This window comes from Mytilus trossulus, chromosome 4, assembly GCF_036588685.1.
Source record: "Mytilus trossulus isolate FHL-02 chromosome 4, PNRI_Mtr1.1.1.hap1, whole genome shotgun sequence".
Classification (NCBI taxonomy): Eukaryota; Metazoa; Mollusca; class Bivalvia; order Mytilida; family Mytilidae; genus Mytilus; species Mytilus trossulus.
Window position 1 is genome coordinate 37,156,006 of NC_086376.1, and position 21,452 is coordinate 37,177,457.

Sequence of the window (21,452 nt, forward strand, 5' to 3'; positions counted from 1 at the left end):
ACGGTCGGACCATATGAGTATACGCATATGGTCATGACCATACACGTATATATGGTCCAAATACTCATATGGTCCGGAACATATACATATGAGAAAACATTTCAAAGTTATTGATTGAATTGAAATCCATCACACATACGGTACACATTGTAGTTCGAAAAAATAAAGGACTTCATTCCTATCAAACACTTTTTTAATTGTTACCAGTATATTCTTTTAGTTTTGGGTAAAATTGTAAAGGAAATAATACTATCAAGACGTACTTCCATTTTTTTTTTTCTGTTCTGACTTTGAAGAAATAACTACTTTTCGCTCAATCAAAATGGTGCATGGACATATTTTGTTTCATATTATTAGAATTATTTTCAATATTATCGGTATTAAACTTGATTATCGGTCGTCCCTCTGTCTATATCACTCTGTTCAGCTCTATTATTCCGTATCATGTCTTTGTGACGTCAAATACGTTGACCCGGCCTTAATAACTTTGACCCGGACTTATCAGCGACGTCATAATGTTTGAACCGACGTTAATAACTTTGACCCGAACTTATCAAGTCATCTTTTTGTGTGCTGGCGAAACAAAGAAAACACTTCCGAAACACGCAAATATAGCCCGATAAATCGATTATCAGATTATCTGCATATTGATATTGTAAAATATCAGCTGCTTGGCATTATATGAAGGCTTTTTGATCTCGTTCGCTACGCTCACTCGACAAAAAGCTTCGTATCATGTCTCGCAGCTGATATTTTACGATATCAACATGCAGATAACCTGATAATCGGTACTTATCGACACATGTAAGTTTGTCAGCATTGTCAATCTTTTTAACGTTAAAGTACCAATAGTTCGGTCACTACTTAATTAAGTTTGTCGATAACGTAGCTAATTTTGACGGTAAAGAAACACCAATTCGATCACTTCTTTGTTACGGGCTGTATCAACTAAACCATTATATGAATGTGACATAAATTCGACCAAGTCATTTAAGAAAATAGCAAACAATACAGGAGATAGATTTTTCTCCTTGGCGTACACCAACATTGGATTTAAACAAGTTTGAACAAGAGTTGCCTTGTCTCACACAAGACTTTGCATTGTTATACATACTGTTTATAATCTTAAACATTTTGCCATCAATGGTACATTTTAACAGTTTTTGCCATAAAAATACTCTTCTGACAGGGTCAAAAGCTTTTCGATAGTCAACAAATACACAATACAATTTCCTACCTCTATGTAAGTATAAATCAATCAAGCATTTCAAATTAAAAATATTATCTGTCGTACTATAACCTTTTCTGAACCCTGCTTGTTCTTCACACAATAAACCAGAATTTTCTAAATATGTATGAAGCCTATAATTCAAAATGCAAGTAAATAATTTACCATAACAACTTAAAATAGTTATACCACGATAATTATCCACATCATTTGGATTACCTTTATTTTTAAATATTGGATATATATAACCTTCTCACCAACTATCAGGTATAATACCACAATGAAATACAATATTAAATATTCTTACAAAAACAGGCATCAACTTTACTGTACCATATTTCAAAAATTCATTCAATATAAGATCACCACCACCACTCTATTATTTTTCAATGATTTGACAGCATATAATTATACTTCGTCTTCAGTAATATCACTATTTAATTCAATATTATAATCAGTAATATTATTAGGTAATACAACATCGTAATCATCCTTCTCATCAAGAGCATTAAGGTTTTTGAAATGATCATATAATACATCCATAGCAGTTTTGTTAAAAGCTTTGTTACCTTTGGTATCACATTTGTTTAAAAGAGACCAGTATGCTTTTGAATCAGATTAACGCAAATTTTTCGATTTGTCTACAACAGACTTCTGATATTCTCTAAACTGCTTGTTAAGCGTACGTTTATACTCTCTTCTACTAGCAATGAGATTTTCTTTTGTTTCAGCCCTTTGTAAACTCCAATGGAGATTTTTACATTTACAATATGCTTTACGTTTTAAATAACAATCTTGATTAAAATAAGGTTTACATTTTTTTGACCTGACACCAGGTCAACTGTTCTTGGGTTTAAACTCTACAATCATGTCAGCTTTATCAGCAGCATTTTCAATAAGTGAATTACAATTCAATATTACATTGTTGACAGTTTCAACATTAATATTATTGACATCTAGATTTTCAAGTTTTTCAACTAAATCATAAATATGGTCATCATTCAAATTTTCTAAAAATACATTTGCATTATTATTCTTCCATTTTGATTTGTATACAACATTGCTATTATCTTCATGTGACAGAGTATCAACAGATTCAAGTATTACAGAAGTATCAAAATGTATGACAACTGGACAATGAATATCACTCAAAATTGGATCAAAATTTTCAATATTGAAGTATGAAATACAATTAACTGAATAACATAGGTGACACAATAGCATAATCAATAAGTGTATTTTTACTTGTTGTAACAGCCCCTACTAATTGATCCTTACTAATTCTACCATTAACAATATATAGATCTTAATTTTTACAAAATTCCAATAATTTGTGTATATAATTATTTATATTCGAAATGTCCTTCGAAGAACGCTTAAATGGGATACCCAATTCATACAGAGCATTAATACTGTTCATATATTTTCTGGAATTCTCGTCGATCAGCAGGCTGTCTAGGATTGTATCATTTACAATAATAAAGTCATCATGAGTCCCTGTATGGGCATTAACAGCCTTTTGTATTTGTTCAAATATTTTAAAATGATTTTTTCCAGTAAGCGTGATGTGATTTTAGGTTTTGTTTTTATGTTATTTTCATGTTGCTATTTTCATTTTTCTAGTTTGAATTGGGATCCTGAGAGTTCACACATATCAATTATTATTTTGATAAATGTCATGATGTGTCAATTTGTTTATGTTTTAATCTAGAATGCGATAGTATACATGTACATAGTGTGTATAATCATAAATCAAACAATTGATAAGACGATATTTGTTCTCGCGTATTTAATACGATTATCTCTTTAACCAACAGGCATTTGAAGGTAGCTGTGTCAAACGACAGGTAGGACACTAATATACACTTTATTTATACAGAATTCTAATTTAAAAAAACAAAAATAACGGATCACATGCTCTTGGGGCTCTTTTTTTTTTTGTTAATTATTTAAAACCGATAAATTGTTATCGATAAAACTAACCGATGTTGTGTGTAACTTAAAAACGAATTCTCTTAAGAATTGTGAAATCCTCCAGAATATATAGTATACTTCTGTTTTGGTATTTTCTGCTGTAAACGGTTTAACTACCTATTCAAATCGACGGATGTACAAAGATCAAATAAATAACCGGTCGCAAAATTGGCGAAAAATAAATCTGAATACAAAACTAAGACGGAATATTCTGCTCTCGGTGTGATTAAATAAAATATGAATCCAAAATCAATTGAAAAATCCCAAACATTACAAGAAATACTTCAGACTAATATACTTGCATACCTGACTTGCTTTTTCATGAACTTAAAAGCTGTTCTTTGTGTTCAACTTTTTACATTCAAATCATAGTTACTTTGAATAAACATAATGCATGAACATTTACATCTCCTTGTACAATCCATGTAAATTCCACCAATGTCTGCCTACTTACTTTTTTGGGGGGGCCGATCAATGCTTTTGAATGGGGACATATAGTTGGACCTCCACCCCCTCCACCTATGTCCTGGGTTAGGAACTCCCCTTTTTAAAATGGCTGGATCCGCCCCTAAAGATGTTAACAGTTATGTCTCTCCAATCTGTAGATTTAATCCTATTTCAATCTCCGTGTACATTTCCTCATTATTTTTCTATTCTCTTTTCAAAAGATCTTTTGTTTAATTTTTCTTTTTACTTCATGCGTTTTACTATCAAAGCTGTCTAAGAAGTTCTTCTAAGGTGTAACACAGTTTGTGTTGGAACCCCGCTCGTGACATGCGCTTTTTAGTTGGTGGTTTTCTCCGGCTTAATCCACCAATAAACCTAAGACTGATCGCCACGATATAACGAAGCCTGTTGAAGGTATCGTTCTGCAACATTGCCACTGGACGTTAAGCAACCAACAATCAACCAATCTTGAAAATGAATTAAATTATATTCAGTTTTGGCATGATCGTTTACCGTAACTCCCAGACCGTTTAGATAAATAGTCCTTGAACATTGTTATATTAATGTCATATTTTCTTTTAGTATTAGTGTTTTTTTTTATTTCAATATCAAATTATGCTGTCACTATAGTTTACGTTTCCGTTCATCGTTGTTGTTTCGAAAGCTTATGACTAACACAATAACTAATAATTTGCACGAAAGGTATATGAAGAGGGCACATCTGCGCGTGGCTATTGCATATGCATAACTTAATGTTTTCGTAACAAATTGAGACTAAAACTTTATATTTTACTTAAAATTTCCTCAGTGAAATGATGTAAACATTATATGAAGAGGGCACATCTGTGGCTATTGCATATGCATAACTTAATGTTTTCGTAACAAATTGAGACTAAAACTTTATATTTTACTTAAAATTTCCTCAGTGAAATGATGTAAACAATTTTAAATGACTGAATAATGTACTTACGTCTTTTCTTTAATGAATAAAGGAATCGAAACCTTTGTTTTTTAATTACTGTTTGAAATTCTTACATCATCGTTTGAAAGTTTGTGTTTGATATTTGCATCAATCATGCATACTTTTATGGCGAACTTGGGTAAAATTACAATGGTTCTTTTTAATTGAATTGAAAAAATATGTACCAAACTAAAATGTTAAAACAAATGTCAAACTGCGGCAGACGGTAACAGGTTATGATGATGGATGAATACGATATTTAAAAAGCAAAGTTCCCCTATACTATATTACATAATAAATATATTACAAAAGTTCATTCCCTGTTTGCCTCAATTTATTTAAACTATTTGATCTAACAACAATTCAAGATGAAAAATGTGTTGGCATTTGTAACCGGATTTCTGAAGGGACAATCGGCTTGGCCCTGGATGTACGACGGGTGGGTATCCGGGCGGGCGCCTGTCAAACAATACCCATTTACTCATGAACCGTTTAACCAAGGCTTTACAAATTTGTTGTTTCTGATGAAAAAAATGGAGGTCAAGTTCAATTTTTTTTTTTAAGAGTTTCATTTCACAGTTCATGAGTAATGGTTCTTGAAAGATAGAAAAATGATGTTTCCAGTTGTGTCCATGCTTTAACTCATGATACGTTCAATCAAAGCTTTTTTAAATTTAAATATGGTGTTAGTGATGACAAAATGAAGGTCAAGTATAATACTGACGGGGGACAGGACCTTTATCGGGACTCCGGGATCGGGTGTTTTTAAGCTCGGGATTTCGGGATCTGGGAATTAATTTTTCAAATTTTGGGACCTCGGGATTTCGTTTTTTTAAGCCCGGGAGTTCGGGATTTCGTGTTTTTAAGCTTTTTACGCCCGGGATTTCGGGATCAGGATCCCTCTTACATGCACTCCACTCAATACTGACGACTGTCACTTTTACTGTTCAGTAGTTATGATCCTTGTGATATTGAAAATTGCCATAACATACATAAATGTCACAAACTCCGGTTTGTTGTCACTCTGACCGAGTATTGTTGTAATTGGAATTATGTTGAGGCAATATTGTCATTGGAATTGGCCGTGCACCTAGATTGTTGGTATTAAACATCACTGTCATTAGTTCTTTTGTCCTGTATAGTGTATCCACAAATATTGGCTATACCTTCTAACAGACACTCAAAAGCATAGTCAATGAATTTGCCGATATCAATGTTTAGGATGGTGCTTGTCATGACTAAAGTTTAAAGGACTGTTTTTTAAGAGTTTGAATGAGAACATATTTTATAAACAATTATTGCACCCCTTGCATCCTATTTATTGAAAAAAATGTTTATTAAAATATTTTAAGTTAAAAATTATATAAAACATTTTTTGATTTTCAGGTCAGATGGATTTTTTTTTATATTATATAAGTATGAGTGGGTAGATATTTTGTGAGGAAAAGACTTCAACAAATAACCATCCACTTATAGTTTCTGTTGCACAGTGTCAAATATTTAATGCGTTAAAACACTGCACTATTTTGCAGAATTAATTGATCGTTCAAAGTTCTTCAAAGCTTTGAAGTACAAATTTAAATATTTTTATTATATAAAATTTGTAAACATTTTATGCTATTTGTTTTTTAGTTATTTTTTTTCTTTACTATTTCATTTCGGTACAGAAAGATCGTTCAAAGCCTAAAAAGAACAAACATTAATTTATACAAAAGGCATCATTTATTTCCTATCTGGATGAACGACATTACATCACTTTAATGTTTGTCTGACTGCATGGGGAAGGGGGTCTTTGTATTGTGCTTTCTTAAAAGAAACCTACAACATTAGAATTGTTCTCACAAACCATCTTTACCATAAATCTAGTATTCCTTATCTTATATTTCAATTTATAAAACAACAACAAAAAACAACAACAAAAATCGTCAGCAAAGGAGTAGATCTGGTAAGGCCCCTGTTTTAACCCAAACATATACACATTGTTTTGAAATAAACTTATAGCTATTTTACATTGAAAGTTGTATACCTATGTTGAAAAAAACTATATATAGCTATAAGTTCATCTTAACTTTTCACAGGTATCGATAATCGTCCAAAAATGTCATCTCCTGCCAATGGAACACTTAATGGCAATGTTGATGTAGAAAAAAGAGATCCATCGGAAACAAAACCCGTTATTCCACAGTCTTTTATAAAGAAAATTGTCCGTCGCCTCTATGGAATGGAAGTCCTAGATTTTACAGAATTGAACAGTTACGATGACAGGAATTATCATATACATGTAGACACAGACATAAATAATACATATATTGAAGCTATAAACCCATCAGGCTATGTACTAAAAGTAGTAAACTCTGGTGATTCCAAAGACCCAGCTATAATAGGTAAGGTATTTAATAATTTTGCTTCTTCTGTACAAATAAATTTAACACGTACAGTGTAGCATTTTTTTTACTGGTTACATGTATGCCTATATCCTAGGTGAAATAAACATGTGGCTGCTTAAAAGCACCGAATACATGGATATTCATGCGCGATACACATGCATGAAATTCCCAAGTTAACAAAAGTCCAAATTGATGGAAAAAGTAACAAATGTAATGTTTATATTGAGCAATATAAGGACTGGTCACATTTTTATAGAGGTTAATATTTGTTTGATACTTTATTTGTTAAGGGGACGACCATTTGATATTCTAGGGGGGGCCAGGAGGATTTTGAAAATAAATAACTCAGCCTTGATAATCACAAAAATAAATGGTTTGTTCTGTTGTAGTTTGAAAATAAATTACCTGACTTGCAATGTATTGAAAATAAATAACTCAGCAGGCCTATAGCTTATTGGGCCATCAGCGTTTCCAAAACCCTTCAAAAAAATTTTTGCCTCGCTCCACTCGGCGAAATATGATTGACAATACTTTTGAAAGAGGCTATGTAACCAAACTAAATTAACTTTAATACTATGTATGTATGCAATATGTATATATCGCTTGGGAACATATTATTACTATGTATTTGTGTTTCGTTTGTCCTGTCTCGCTATGTATTATCTTAAAATGTATGTATATATAGTCCTCTTGTGCACAAGTATGTGTCTGAGGTTAAGAATGAAATCTTCAATCTTAACATTTCTGAAGGGGATAATGATCTAATAGTATTCTGATCAAATGGTACACAATGACTTGACTATACATGTTTTAATGGTTTATCTTTTTATTTAAATGGTTATTTGGACGGATAGTTGTCTCATTGGCACTCACACCACATCTTTCTATATCTAATTATTCATAATTAACAAATATTTTAAAAAATGTATGTTTTCGAATATCATAAATATAGTGGTAAACATTAATAATCGGTCCCTTGCTTTAATGAAAATGAAAAATCTTGCTTCAATAGTGCAGAAAATGAATAATCTGTCCTCTCAGTTTACAAAAATACATAACCGATCAAAAAAAAAATCCTCCTGCCCCCCCCCCCCCCCCCCCCAGAATATCAAATGGTCGTCCCCTAAGTATACTAACTCAATGGAAGAGGAAAGAAATGATCAAATCTAACTTTAAGGTAAAGAAAATTGATAATAAAGCAAAACTATTTACAATTCAAGCAGCAACACTAAAATATGATGCATTGTACATCATAATTCTACAAAACCATATTAAATTTAAGATGTACATTGTATGTATGTAAACTTCTGTCTATCTTGTTATCTCAAAATACATTTTTTGTAGGTAGAGATATATATTTTACGCTGAGAAATTTCCAGTGGGAATTAAGATACAATATCGCAAACATAGGGAATTATCTAGATACGACACTAATATTATAAATTAGTTAATACATGTATAGATAATTTACGATAACAAACAATCGAAATAATCATCGAAAATTTAAATTGTTTATAATAGTTTTAGATTATAATCTGATTGTTAATAGATTTTTACATATCTTATCGTATCAATGGAATTACTTTAAAAACATTTTAACAACGTATGAAATTTAGAATCTTGATTTTTGAACACTTTTAAAGAAAATGATTAATGGTTTAAATTTTAAATTTTGAATTCTTGAAATTGTATTTCTAGAGGGAATAATCAAATTTTGTTGCAATTTAACTGAATTTGTTTTGTTGACAGAAGCCCAACATCAACTTTTTCACCACTTACATAATAAAGGTCTGTCTGTACAGGAACCAGTACGCAACATTCACGGACAGACATGGGCAGTAGAAACGGTACCAGACGAAAAGAATCCAGATTGTTAGTATATTTCAAGCGCAAAACTCACTCAAACATATATAACATCTTTTTTTAAATATCTTGTTGTATAGACTTTTAGAGTATACCGAAACGACCATATTTGAAGGTAATTAAAATATCATGAACATCCAAAAGAGCACACTGATAACTATATATATCTAATCACAAAATATCATACTTATAAGACAACAAAAGAAATAACCAAAATTGTGCATGAACAATGCGAACTCTCGTATGTTAAATTAGTAGTTACACCATTTTTTCTAGAAGGCATTGTGTATTGAGTATTTTCTGCATTAACCGGTAGCAAAATGTCTGTAATTTTTACATCCTGTGGCGATTAAAACCACTTTAGATAAAAGACCGAGGATGTTGCTTGCTTATAACGTTCAATGTCTAATGCAAAATTCATCTTCTGACATCAGACTTGGACTTCTCTTGAATTGAATTTTGATGTGCGTATTGTAATGCGTTCACTTTTCTACATTGGCTAGAGGTATAGGGGGAGGGTTGAGATCTCATAAACATGTTTAACCCCGCCGCATTTTTGCGCCTGTCTCAAGCCAGGAGCCTCTGACCTTTGTTAGTCTTGTATTATTTTTAATTTTAGTTTCTTGTGTACAATTTGGAGTTTAGTATGGCGTTCATTATCACTGAACTAGTATATTTGTTTAGGGGCCAGCTGAAGGACGCCTCCGGGTGCTGGAATTTCTCGCTTCATTGTAGACCTGTTGGTAACCTTCTGCTGTTGTCTGCTCTATGGTCGGGTTGTTGTCGCTTTGACACATTCCCCATTTCCTTTCTCAATTTTATAAGGACTACTATATAGAAAAAATAATTAGTTAATATACAATAAGTTTTGTCAAGTGAGTCGAGCGGAATAAAGAGTTGCAAATTTGGACTGCCATTTGAAAATCATGATGATATGCAGGATATGGATTAATATTTTACCTGAAACATAAAAACATATTAACAACTGAAGAGTTCAACTTGTTAAACGTACAGAGAGTGTCGCACAGATAACTTAACAGAAACATACGTCATCTGCAATATAAAAAAAAAAGCAATAGCGTCAATACATATAACGAAAAACTGACACCCCTCATCAGCATATATGATGTTTTAAAAGAATCTTATCAATCCATTCTGATTATTTTTTTTAAATAACAAAATATCAGAATAGATTATTGCTAAGGGGTTATAGTGTATGCAAATTATTACTAGAAAACAATAATACTGATTTGAATTGCAGATGATGTTTTATTGAGTTTTATAATTAATGCCTCTTTTTAGCCACTATGCAATCAAAAATCAAGCTAACTTTTGAAGATCATTTGAAAACAAAACTCCATTGGCAACTAAAATGAGAACACGTTATAAATGTCATGTGTCTTGTGCTCTATTCTGGGTTTACTTTCATAAGGAAAGCTAAAAGCCAATGATGTATAAGAACCGAAGCAGTTGACGAGCTAGGTATATGACAAAAAAAGGACATTAGAAATAGCCATATCCATCTTAGGTTAACTTTGTCGGAGTTCCCTTAGTTTGCAATTGCCATTACTTCAAAATTTAGTAAATTTTAGGTTTGTTTTAAATCATGTTAGTACCAAAAAAATGACTACTAAACTGATGATATACTCCGGGACTGATAATCAACCAGTAAAGGTATTGACCGAGAGCTGTAAAAAAGGAAAACAACGCTTATTCATTATAATGATACTATCATACGTGTACCTGATCAAAATGTAATTGCAACAAACAAATGTATTGAATTTTGTGTTTTAATCTATATACTTTTCTTCAGGTACATACGGTCCATACATTTTCCATATGCTAAATTACATTGAAGGAGATGTCGTTTGTAAGAAACCATACCTACCAACTACTCTATATAATATTGGTGTTTTTGCTGGGAAAATGCACAATGCCCTTCAGGTAATGTACATCACAAATCAAAATATACTCTAGTACATATATAAAATTCGTCTTAAAGACAGCCCATCAATGTTAGATCTGTAAACTTTTTGTTCTTCCCTGACTGGGATTCGAAGTCATGCAACTGAGATATCATGACACCTAATCGCATTGCACTATGGCCGGCGCGCTTGAAGACTTGACCACCTAGGCTCTCAAATAAAGCTGCAGGTGGCCGGGTATATCTAAAGAAGCCTTTGTAAGAACAAACTTATAATGTAGATTTTTAATTTACTGTATGCTAGGACTAACAGATAGATGTCATTGGTCCCAGATCAGGTGCGGATTTAGGCAAGGGCGTGGCGCCCACCCCCCCCCCCCCCAAAAAAAAAAAATAAAATTGCAAAGCATGGAATAAAAGCAATAGCGTTTCCTGTTTTAGACACATATTTAACTTGTGTCAGTTGTGTGCCTTGTTTTAATAGAAAATACATTAAAAAAATTAAAAGGCCAGGTGTTAACAGAAAAAAATCGTTAAAAGAAGTGCATGGCTGTTGTCTGCTATATTGTCGGGTTGTTGGCGCTTTGACAGTCACCATTTCTTTTCTCAATTTTATCTAATGTGTTGTGTGTTGATAGGGGGTTTGTTAAAAGGATTCATCTTTAATTTGCAAAGCATGGAATATCATCAATAGCGTTTCCTGTTTTAGACACATATTTAACTTGTGTCAGTTGTGTGCCTTGTTTTAATAGAAAATGCATTATAAAGATTAAAAGGCCAGGTGTTAACAGAAAAAATCGTTAAAAGAAGTGCATGGCTGTTGTCTGCTATATTGTCGGGTTGTTGTCGCTTTGACAGTCACCATTTCTTTTCTCAATTTTATCTAATGTGTTGTGTGTTGATAGGGGGTTTGTTAAAAGGATTCATCTTTTTTTTGTAGGGATTTGAAAACAAGTACTTCAGGAACAAATCTAATGGATTCGTTTGGAGTCTCACAGAAATGGCAGGACTGTTGGAATACACGTTTGCCGTAAAGGATAAAGAAAATCTTCAGATTGTAAATGAAGTGATCAAGGCCTTTCAAGATGAAGTGGTACCTAACTACAAGAAAATAACAGAAGGTAAAACATGCAGACATAAAACAAGCTTCTTCATTCCCCCTATTTACCATCATCCTTTGCTTATCATCTGCATATTTTATTTTATTTTGTCGGAAACGAAAATTGTAGGAAAATATCATCAGTTCTATCAGAAATGTTATCTAAAACTTCCGTAGACATTTCTTTTAATACAAACAAGTTAGACTGAAGTATTAATTTCATACTACTCTTCAAAAACTCACTGCACAATGATTCAAAAGTCATAATTCCCCCCAAACAGAACAGTTTTCAAAGTACTTCTTTTTGAATACATTCTTCAAAATTAGAAGAAAAATAAATGTTTTTTTACAGAAAAAACAAGTGTGGACACAGATGAGTGTGGATAGTATGTTTGGATGTTTGACAGTGTCTTATGACAAAAAGAGTTCTATGTGTTTTCCTATATGGTGTTAATAACTGTGTTGCACGGTGATAACCGATCGGAGCATTAGGAGTGTTATTTATTTGATATTTTTTTATGTTCAATACAGACATGGGGAGACAGTAATTACGTTAGTTACCAAATGATTATGATAGAACATGTTCTACGTCTTGGGTTTTGGATACATTTTGTAGAAAGGAGAGCAACACATAATAGCTTCATTTTTTCACGTGTTTTTTTTTTCTAAATGGGAGATGATATCTAGATATGAGAACATGATATAAAGAGCCTGTGACTCAGTGGTTGTCGTTTATTTATGTGTTACATATGAGTTTTTTGTTTATTTTTATAACATAAATAAGGCCATTAGTTTTTCGCTTGAATTGTTTTATATTGTCATTTCGGAGCCTTTTATAGCTGATTAGGCGGTATTGGCTTTGCTCATTGTTTATGGCCGTACAGTGACATGTAGTTGTTAATTTCTGTGTCGATTTGGTCTCTTGTGGAAAATTGTCTCATTGGCAATCATACCACATCTTTTCTTACTATTGGTATGGTTCTATTTATGTTACTTTGTGGTGGATCGTCAGTATCATTAGTAATTTTTTTTTGTTAAAATGTCGAATTTGTTCCTTTTAATATCTCCTCCAAAGCTGGTCGAAGCAAAGACAAATTTTGACCAATATGAAAATGATTTCACCAAAAGAACCTTTGTGAGCATGCTTCGCAGACTCATAACTGCTCCAAAAGTAATCTGATAGAATTTGAAGCATGTCAAGCAGACATCATCAACATCTACTTAATAAGTCTTAATATGTCTAAATACATAAAAAGCTATTTAGTATTCAAACGGTATTTCAAAATTATTCCTTTTCGTTTTTTGTTTTGTTATATGGATGCAAATATAAGGGATACATGTACCAATACAATATTTGTTGTGGTATGAAAGTGTAGTAATTAACATTTACTGTAACAATGTTAATTCACACAAATTAAGAAATAACAAATGAATGGAACAGATACTCCGCAGGGTGCTGCTTTATCCGAATGCAGAGGTCGAAACCTGAACGGTTGGGGCTAGTATGGACACAACATTCAAGCTGGATACAGCTCTGAATTTGGATTGTGGTTAAATAGTTGACACAACATAAGTTTCTGACACAGAATGAATGTGGTCTTAGAACTTCAACTTAAAAATTTCAAATTGGACATTTACCTATTTTGGTCTAATATCCAAAATCTAAATACATGGTTAAATTCAGCATATCATAGAACCCTAAGAATTCAATTTTTGATGAAATCAAATAATGTTTAATTTTAGACCCTTTAAACCTTCATGTGGACCAATTTAATGACCGGGCCCAAATATTAAAAATCTAAGTACACGGTTAGATTCAGCATATTGAAGAACCCCATATATTCAATTTTTGTTGAAATGAAACAAAGTTCAATTTTTGACCCTTTGGATCTTAATGTAGACCAATTTTAAAACGGGGACAATACTGTGCAATTGAATATTTCTGGCTTTTAGGAATACTGTGCAATTGAAAATTTCTTGCTATTACGCAATATTGTCCAATAAGATATTTCTTGCTATTGCGCAATACTGTGCAATTAAAAATCTCTTGCTATTGCACAATACTGTGCAACTGGAGATTTCTTGCTATTGTGCAATACTGTGCAATTGAACATTTCTTGCTATTGAACAATACAGTGCAATTGAAGATTTCTAGCTATTGCAGAATACTGTGCAATTGAAAATTTCTTGCTATTGCACAATACTTAGTATAATAATTTTTGACACCGATTTGGACCAATTTGTTTAATACAAATGAAGTGGTATCTATAGATGCACGACAATTGTTGTTGTACATGTAATAATATTGTCTTATACAATTGGTTGTGATATAAATGTTTTGCCTAAAGAAAAATCACATTACCAAAGTGATAAGTTGGTTTCTTAATCATGACAAATTGAACTCGTTGCACTTACTTAATATATACTGTCTTATAATACTGCTCTAAGTTGTAAGATTTTGGTTTACCTCTTGTCTTTACAGTAAAATGCAGTGAAGTTTAGCGTTTGAAAGTTCATTGATAACATTCTTGCGTATCATAAACAAACAATTTGTAACGTCTCATTTCATTGGCCGAAAGATTCAAATACAACAGCAACGTAGTCAGTTTTCAAGTGATGGAATGATTATGTACTCTCTAACTACGAACGTAAAAACAAAGATTTGTATAGTTTACAAACCTTTGGTCAAAAGAATTTAATAATGTTTTTGTTAACTTCAAATAGTGGGGTCGAAATATTATACTGATATCTTGTACTAAGCAAAAATATCTTTTTAAATTCTTTTAAAGACATGCAGCAACTCAATTATCTTGTACCGCATAATGGGAAATATAAGGATTAAATAAAATACATGTGCCGCTTTTATACGGATGAATATGTGAACCACTTTTATTTTTTTTCATACTGACGATAATTTATAATCTACCAATGTCATAGTCTCTTATAATAAGTATCTCATAATAATGATCCATTACACTAATTAATGATGGGTTGTATGTCATTCCTCTTTTATTATTTTCATGCTATAAGACATACAGATGATATAAACGGAGGAAATTGTCCCCCAAAGATAGAAACAAAATAACTTTAATCGTGTCATTTGTGCACCTGAATATATTCAATAAAGGCATGTTGTTGTAATAAATTGAAATGTTACATATGCGAAGATTATTTCTTATGCATGTGTTGAGCTAAATAATCAATTAATACTTGTGAGAAATGTCGTAGTTTATAAGGAACATTTCTCGCTTGAATTGTTTTTCATTGTCATTTCGGGGCCTTTTTATAGTTATCTTCGTGGTATGGGCTTTGATCATTATTGAAAGCCGTACGGTGATCTATAGTTGTTAATTTTTGTGTTATTTTAGTCTCTTGTGGAGAGTTGTCTCATTGGCAATCATACCACATCTCCTTTTTACTGTTTTCAATTTTAAATGGATGAACATTTACCTTTTAATTTTGTACTGTAAGAATAGAGCTGCATAACATTGTTGAACTATCCGCTCAAGTATATACATGTAGTATGTATTCGTATTTGAAATGAAATACAAAACGAAACATGTATGATAAACTGATTAACAAAATATCAAGAAATTAAGGATGACTAAATGCATGTGCAAGAAGAAACTCACCTTTATATCAATATATTTAATAAATAAACACTTTTTTTAAAAACTGATGGTTTCTATTAATATGTTCATATTTACAATTATGAATATACAATTTACGTTCGTTTTTCAACCGAGAATAGCAAAACCTCATGAAGTATTTCGTTGGAGCTTACAAATCACATTTAATTCCCCTGTGCCATAGTTTGCCATCTCCGTTTTTTCTTAACAAAGCATGGTTGGTAACATGTTATGAATTTACTTACAATTTCAGGAATTATTTCTCAATTAAACGGAATCAGAGAAAAAAGCACTATCCTAATGAGTATGTCGAATACCTTAAACTTGGCAAAGAATATGAAAAGTGTTTGTGTATTTTTCAAGTACAACGCTAATTCACCGAGTCCATTAAGTAAAAGAAAAGGCAGGATGAACAACTTAGGGGGGGGGGGGGGTCAATGAAAAAATATGTGAATTAAGAATGTTTTATCGTGCATTGAACTTTTGATGTCGTCCCTTGATCCAGAGGAGACATTTGAATTAAATATTTTGATGTGAAAACTGTTAAGATTTTAAAGTTTAAACTTTAACTATCAATTGCAGAAAATTATAAAACCAATGAATTTTACATGCACATTTATAAAAGCTAGAATTGTGATTGGATAATCAAGAACACAATCATGTACACGAATACGACGATGCTTTAAACGACCTTGACCAGCTACGTGAATATTGATCAGTCCATTCAACGTTATAGTACGTGTGTTCTATTTTCGCAGATGTAAGGTCGAAGGTTTGAATTGACCAATGAAAACGATCGTTCCTTAAATAGTTTATCTAATAAAGTTTGTTTAACTGCTTATGTCGTACGACATTTCGCTAAGCTTGGCCGCAGATAGGTGTAACACTCTTTAAAGCCTAAGAACTTATTTTCACCGCTCATCTAAATAAAACTTCGTACCAACAATTTAAATGGTATTTCAATAGCATAAACGTTGAGCTGTTAAAAAAAGACAATATTTATTAGCACAAACACATTTACATAAATGGTTGTGGCATACAGTATTCAGACAAAACACTGACAATAGTTGAATTGATTATAATTATATTTGAGTGACAGTGGTATTTTCAGTAAGAAAAAGAAACAAAGACTACAAATATGTGTGTATCGACAATTAACACATTATTAATGTTCATGAACAAACAAAAAAAAGAGCACACACAAAAATTAAGTTGCATATTAAAATAATCACATAATTTCGTAAAAAGCACAATTTCGTAAATACATATATGACTATGAGAAAAACAGAATGATAGTCCTTTTCTACATCTGTGTGTTTAATAACTTCCGGTCTTTATTATTTAAAATTGGTTTCACTCTCGAGGACATTTTTGTATCGTAGTAGCATATTCATATATCAATATTTAGTCAAATGATAAAATAGCTTATTAATAATACATGTACTTTTATGGGTATGACGTATATTATAAAACCATTTTTCTGTCTTTATTCACTATAGGGTATATTCACGGAGATATAAATGAACAAAATATACTTGTGAAAGAAATTCTAGAAAATCAGAAGACAGAAAGTGGTGTAAAATGTCCATGTGACGTCACTGCATTTATTGATTTTGCCGATGCGTCATATTCATACAAAGTTTTTGACGTTGCCATTATGGTTGCATATATGTCCATCGATTGCAAAGAATTCGACCAGTTAGATGTTGGTGGTCACGTGCTTACAGGCTATTTTACCCAATCAACATTGAATGCTGAAGAAATGGATGTGATGAGAATCTGTATATGTTGCAGACTAGTTCAGTCGTTAGTTATGGGAGCATACAGTTATCATATGGACCCAAGTAACTCTTATGTTCTTCAGACAGCAAAACGAGGCTGGCCTTTACTCTCTAAATTCTGGAAAACTTCAAAAAATGATCTTCTAAAAAGATGGGATGAAGTAATTAATGATTATAAAAATGTATGCAAATAAATTGATATTTCCTTTTCAATGTCTTCTGCTTATTTCCTTTTTTTTTCTTTTTTGTTGTTGTTGTTTTTGTGTTGCTTAAAAAACAAATTTCTGCAACAACGAAGTAAATGTGCATGTATTTTCCGTAGGACGTGAAGGAATTAAAATTCTGTATTATTTTCAATTGTTGGCTATAGTTGTTTGTTTTAGGAAAAAGCCTGCAATGAATAAAGGTTACAACTAAAATTGAGAAGTGAAATGAAGAATGTGTCAACTAGACATAGAGCAGACAACAGCAGAAGGCCACCAATGGGTATTCAATGCGGCGAAAAACTCCAGTATCAGGAGTCTTCAATGCAGCGAAAAACTCCCGCATCAGTAGGAGTACTTCAGCTGGCTCCTTAAAAAATATGTTATTAGTTAAGTGATAATGGACGTCAAACTAAATTCCGAATTATACAACTGCATGGTTAACCATAACTTGACCGAAAACTTAAATTTGATTCACACGGACAATTATAGACTATGACACTTTCGCATGCAAGACATTAAGCTTTTAATGCATGTATTTAAAATCAAAACGGACATTATCTGTTTCCGGATGATACTTTTTTCCATGAAATCTAAGACTAACGCTTTGAAATGAAAAAAAAAGTATCTGATCATGAAAACACTTAACAAAATCTACTTACTAGTTATAATGATACATATGTCATCTGAAAATACGTTGAAGATCCTTATGGAATTCAAAGTTATTCCGCTTTTATCGCTGTTCGAAGAAGTCAGGATATAACAGCTTATCAATATTTCTAGACACTGGTTAAAATGAAACGAAAAAAATTTACGCCTGGAATTTATAAAAAAAAATGTGGTTTGATTGCCAATGAGACAACTCTCCAAAAGAGACCAAATGACACCGAAATGAACAACCATTGGTCACCATACGACCTTCAACAATGACCAAAGCTACTACCTCATAGTTAGCTCTAAAAGGCCCCGAAATGTTAATGTAAAACAATGCAAACAAGAAAATTAACGGCCAAAATGAAAGAAAAACAAATACGTAACACATAAACAAACAAACGACAACCACTGATCTGCAGGCTCCTTGGATCAGGCACATACATACAAACACAAAGTGGAAGGGTTAAATATGTCAACAGGATCCCAATCCTCCCCCAACTTGGGACAGTGGTGTGTATCAGTATAAAATAAGAACAAACTATAAAAATCAGTTGTATCTTTGACGGATTCCCCATTTCCATTCTCAATTCTATTATAAATTCGTATGACGTCACATAAAAAAATCTTTATATATCAGACTTATGCATTTAGCATTTGACATAATTCGAGAATTACACCAAAAATTGAAAAAGTACGGATTTGGCGGTGATACTTTTAAAAACAGTTTCTAATATTGCGTTGTCAACAAGTTGTTGTTGAAAGACTTTTCGTCATGGAATCATCTTTTGACCATTCTTCATCTGTGCCACAAAAATGACTCATCGTTTTGTGTTTTCGATCATATGGCAAAACCACGTGTCGTGTACACGGATATCACAAAATAGCGTGTGGTGTTACTATATATAGCTTGTTACGTACCTTTTTGAATAGCACTGGTGTGCCTTTGTATCTGAATGGTACATTTTCATTTCATCGTTTAATTGTACTGAATCCAATTTGACACTCCTTCAGGCAAATTTTTTTCACAGTTTTTAAATGGTATATTTCATGCATTTTTTTATGTTCCTTTATGGCTTATATATGGTTTGTTTCTTCTAACTTTTAGTTTCGATGGTACCTGTGTCATACTTGTCAACACTGACAGTGCAAGTGCAAATCCTGCTGACATTGGACGCTGGAGTCCGATTTAATCGACTATTGATTGACAATTTTTCCTGAAATTTTGGTTCTTCTCTACGACAACTCATGGACCTCCTCCACCTATAGCATCTGACCAATATATTAATATAACCAAGAGTGATGAAAGTGGTGTTAAACACCACCACTCAATTATTATATCGGTGACATATTATCTTTGTGGTACTTTAACATACCAGAATTATTTTCTTTATGCCAACTTAATAGAAAATATAGATAAAGTAAAGTAAAATCTCGAAAATACTGAACTCCGAGGAAAATTCAAAACAGAAAGTCCCTAATCAAATGGCAAAATCAAAAGCTCAAACACTTCAAACGAATGGATAACAACTGTCATATTTCTGATTTTTAACAGTCATTTTCTGATGTAGAAATTTGTGGATTGAACCTGGTTTAATAGCTAGCTAAACCTCTCACTTGTATGACAGTCGCATAAAATTATATTGTAGCAATCAGAGTGACGAAAACAAACAGACATAAATGGTACAAAAAAGTCAACAAAACAGCAGTCAACATTGTGATATAATCCTAATCAATAAAAAAAATATACAAACATGTAACAAAGAAACACAAAATAGCATACAGACCAAGAATATAAATAAAAAGTAAAGACAAGAATACACACATTTACCATAATACAAAACACAACGACGGGATGTATAACTACAGAGCTACGTCATATAATAGTATGTAACGAAGAAACATAAAAAGGCATATAGACAAAGCACATAGCAAAAATGAAAGACGAGCAACAAACAAGTTTTCGAAGTAACATCAAACGGCATATAGACTTAGCACATTAGCAAAGTGAAAGACAAGAATACGAGAATATCATAAACAATAATGACAGAATGTACAAGTTCAAGTTTCTTAATACCAATAAAAAAAAAATCTCCTCAATAACATATATGTTCGTTTCGGCGATAAAGTGTTTCGACAGGTAGTAGGTATTACTATGGGCTCTAACTGTGTCTCTTTTGAGCAGATTTATTCCTTTATTGCTATGAATCACAGTTTATGACCAAAATCAGTAAAAACACGTCAGTGTTTCATTTGGTTGATACATTCAACAATACCTACCTTTATCTGGGTGATATTTTTTCTTTCACTAACCCAGAGTTCTCTAAATATACTACCGAAATATACCCGAAAGAACTAACTTCAAGGAAATCTAACATAAACAGCAGTAGTTGTCATTTTCTAGATTTAGACATTTTAATTTCTAACGGGAAACTCTATCCTAAAATTTACGACAAAAGAAACACTTTCCTTCCCTATTGTTGATTTTCCTTTTTTAGACGGCGATGTTTCTTTGGCTCCATTGAAGAGGGACAAACAGACAAACAATAGTACACATGACACAACATAGAAAACTAAAGAATAAACAACACGAACCCCACCAAAAACTTGCGGTGATCTCAGGTCATAGTCACAAAATTTTGCTTACCCTACCGGTACACCTGAGATCACACCTAGTTTTTGGTGGGGTTCGTGTTGTTTATTCTTTAGTTTTCTATGTTGTGTCATGTGTACTATTGTTTGTCTTTTTCATTTTTAGCCATGGCGTTGTCAGTTTGTTTTAGATTAATGAGTTTGACTGTCCCTTTGGTATCTTTCGTCCCTCTCCAATGGAGCCAAAGAAACATCGCCGCAATTTAGTAAAAGTACATCATCTATATAGCGGAAAGTAGAGTTAATAAACTCATCATAGATACCAGGACTAAATTTTGTATATACGTCAGACGCGCGTTTCGTCTACAAAAGACTCATCAGTGACGCTCGAATCCAAAAATATTTAAAAAATCCAAATAAAGTATGAAGTTGAAGAGCATTGAGGACCAAAATTCCTGAAGGATATTGCTAACTTCTTATCTTTCTTCCTAAGAAGTTCCTGCAAGAAGTCAGCCTCATAATAATAAAGAAATAAGTCGGCAAGTAGAGGGGCACAGTTAGTTCCCATTGGAATACCGACAGTCTGTTGAAAAACACGTCCTCCGAACGTAACAAATATGTTGTCAATCAAGAAATCAAGCATCCATTGAACCTGTGCATGAAGAACACGAAGTTTTATCAATCACCAATTGTATAGTTTTATTGTTTATATT

The 21,452-nt window shown here is 32.3% G+C and overlaps 1 protein-coding gene across 1 annotated transcript; it reads left to right on the forward strand.

The window, feature by feature from the left end:
- Positions 1-2,833: 2,833 nt before the first annotated feature.
- On the forward strand, positions 2,834-17,506 carry LOC134715237 (hydroxylysine kinase-like). Its single transcript, XM_063577286.1, has 6 exons — positions 2,834-3,075; positions 6,689-6,994; positions 8,747-8,869; positions 10,674-10,804; positions 11,725-11,905; positions 17,012-17,506. The coding sequence occupies exons 2-6, from the start codon at positions 6,709-6,711 to the stop codon at positions 17,485-17,487; spliced, it is 1,197 nt and encodes a 398-aa protein (XP_063433356.1). The 5' UTR covers positions 2,834-3,075; positions 6,689-6,708; the 3' UTR covers positions 17,488-17,506.
- The last annotated feature ends 3,946 nt before the right edge of the window (positions 17,507-21,452 follow it).

Coding starts and splice junctions, on each gene's coding strand:
- LOC134715237 (XM_063577286.1), top strand. CDS start 6,709: ATGTCATCTCCTGCCAATGGAACACTTAATGGCAATGTTGATGTAGAA. Junction 8,870..10,673: donor AGACGAAAAGAATCCAGATT/GTTAGTATATTT, acceptor ACTTTTCTTCAG/GTACATACGGTCCATACATT. Junction 11,906..17,011: donor CTACAAGAAAATAACAGAAG/GTAAAACATGCA, acceptor TATTCACTATAG/GGTATATTCACGGAGATATA.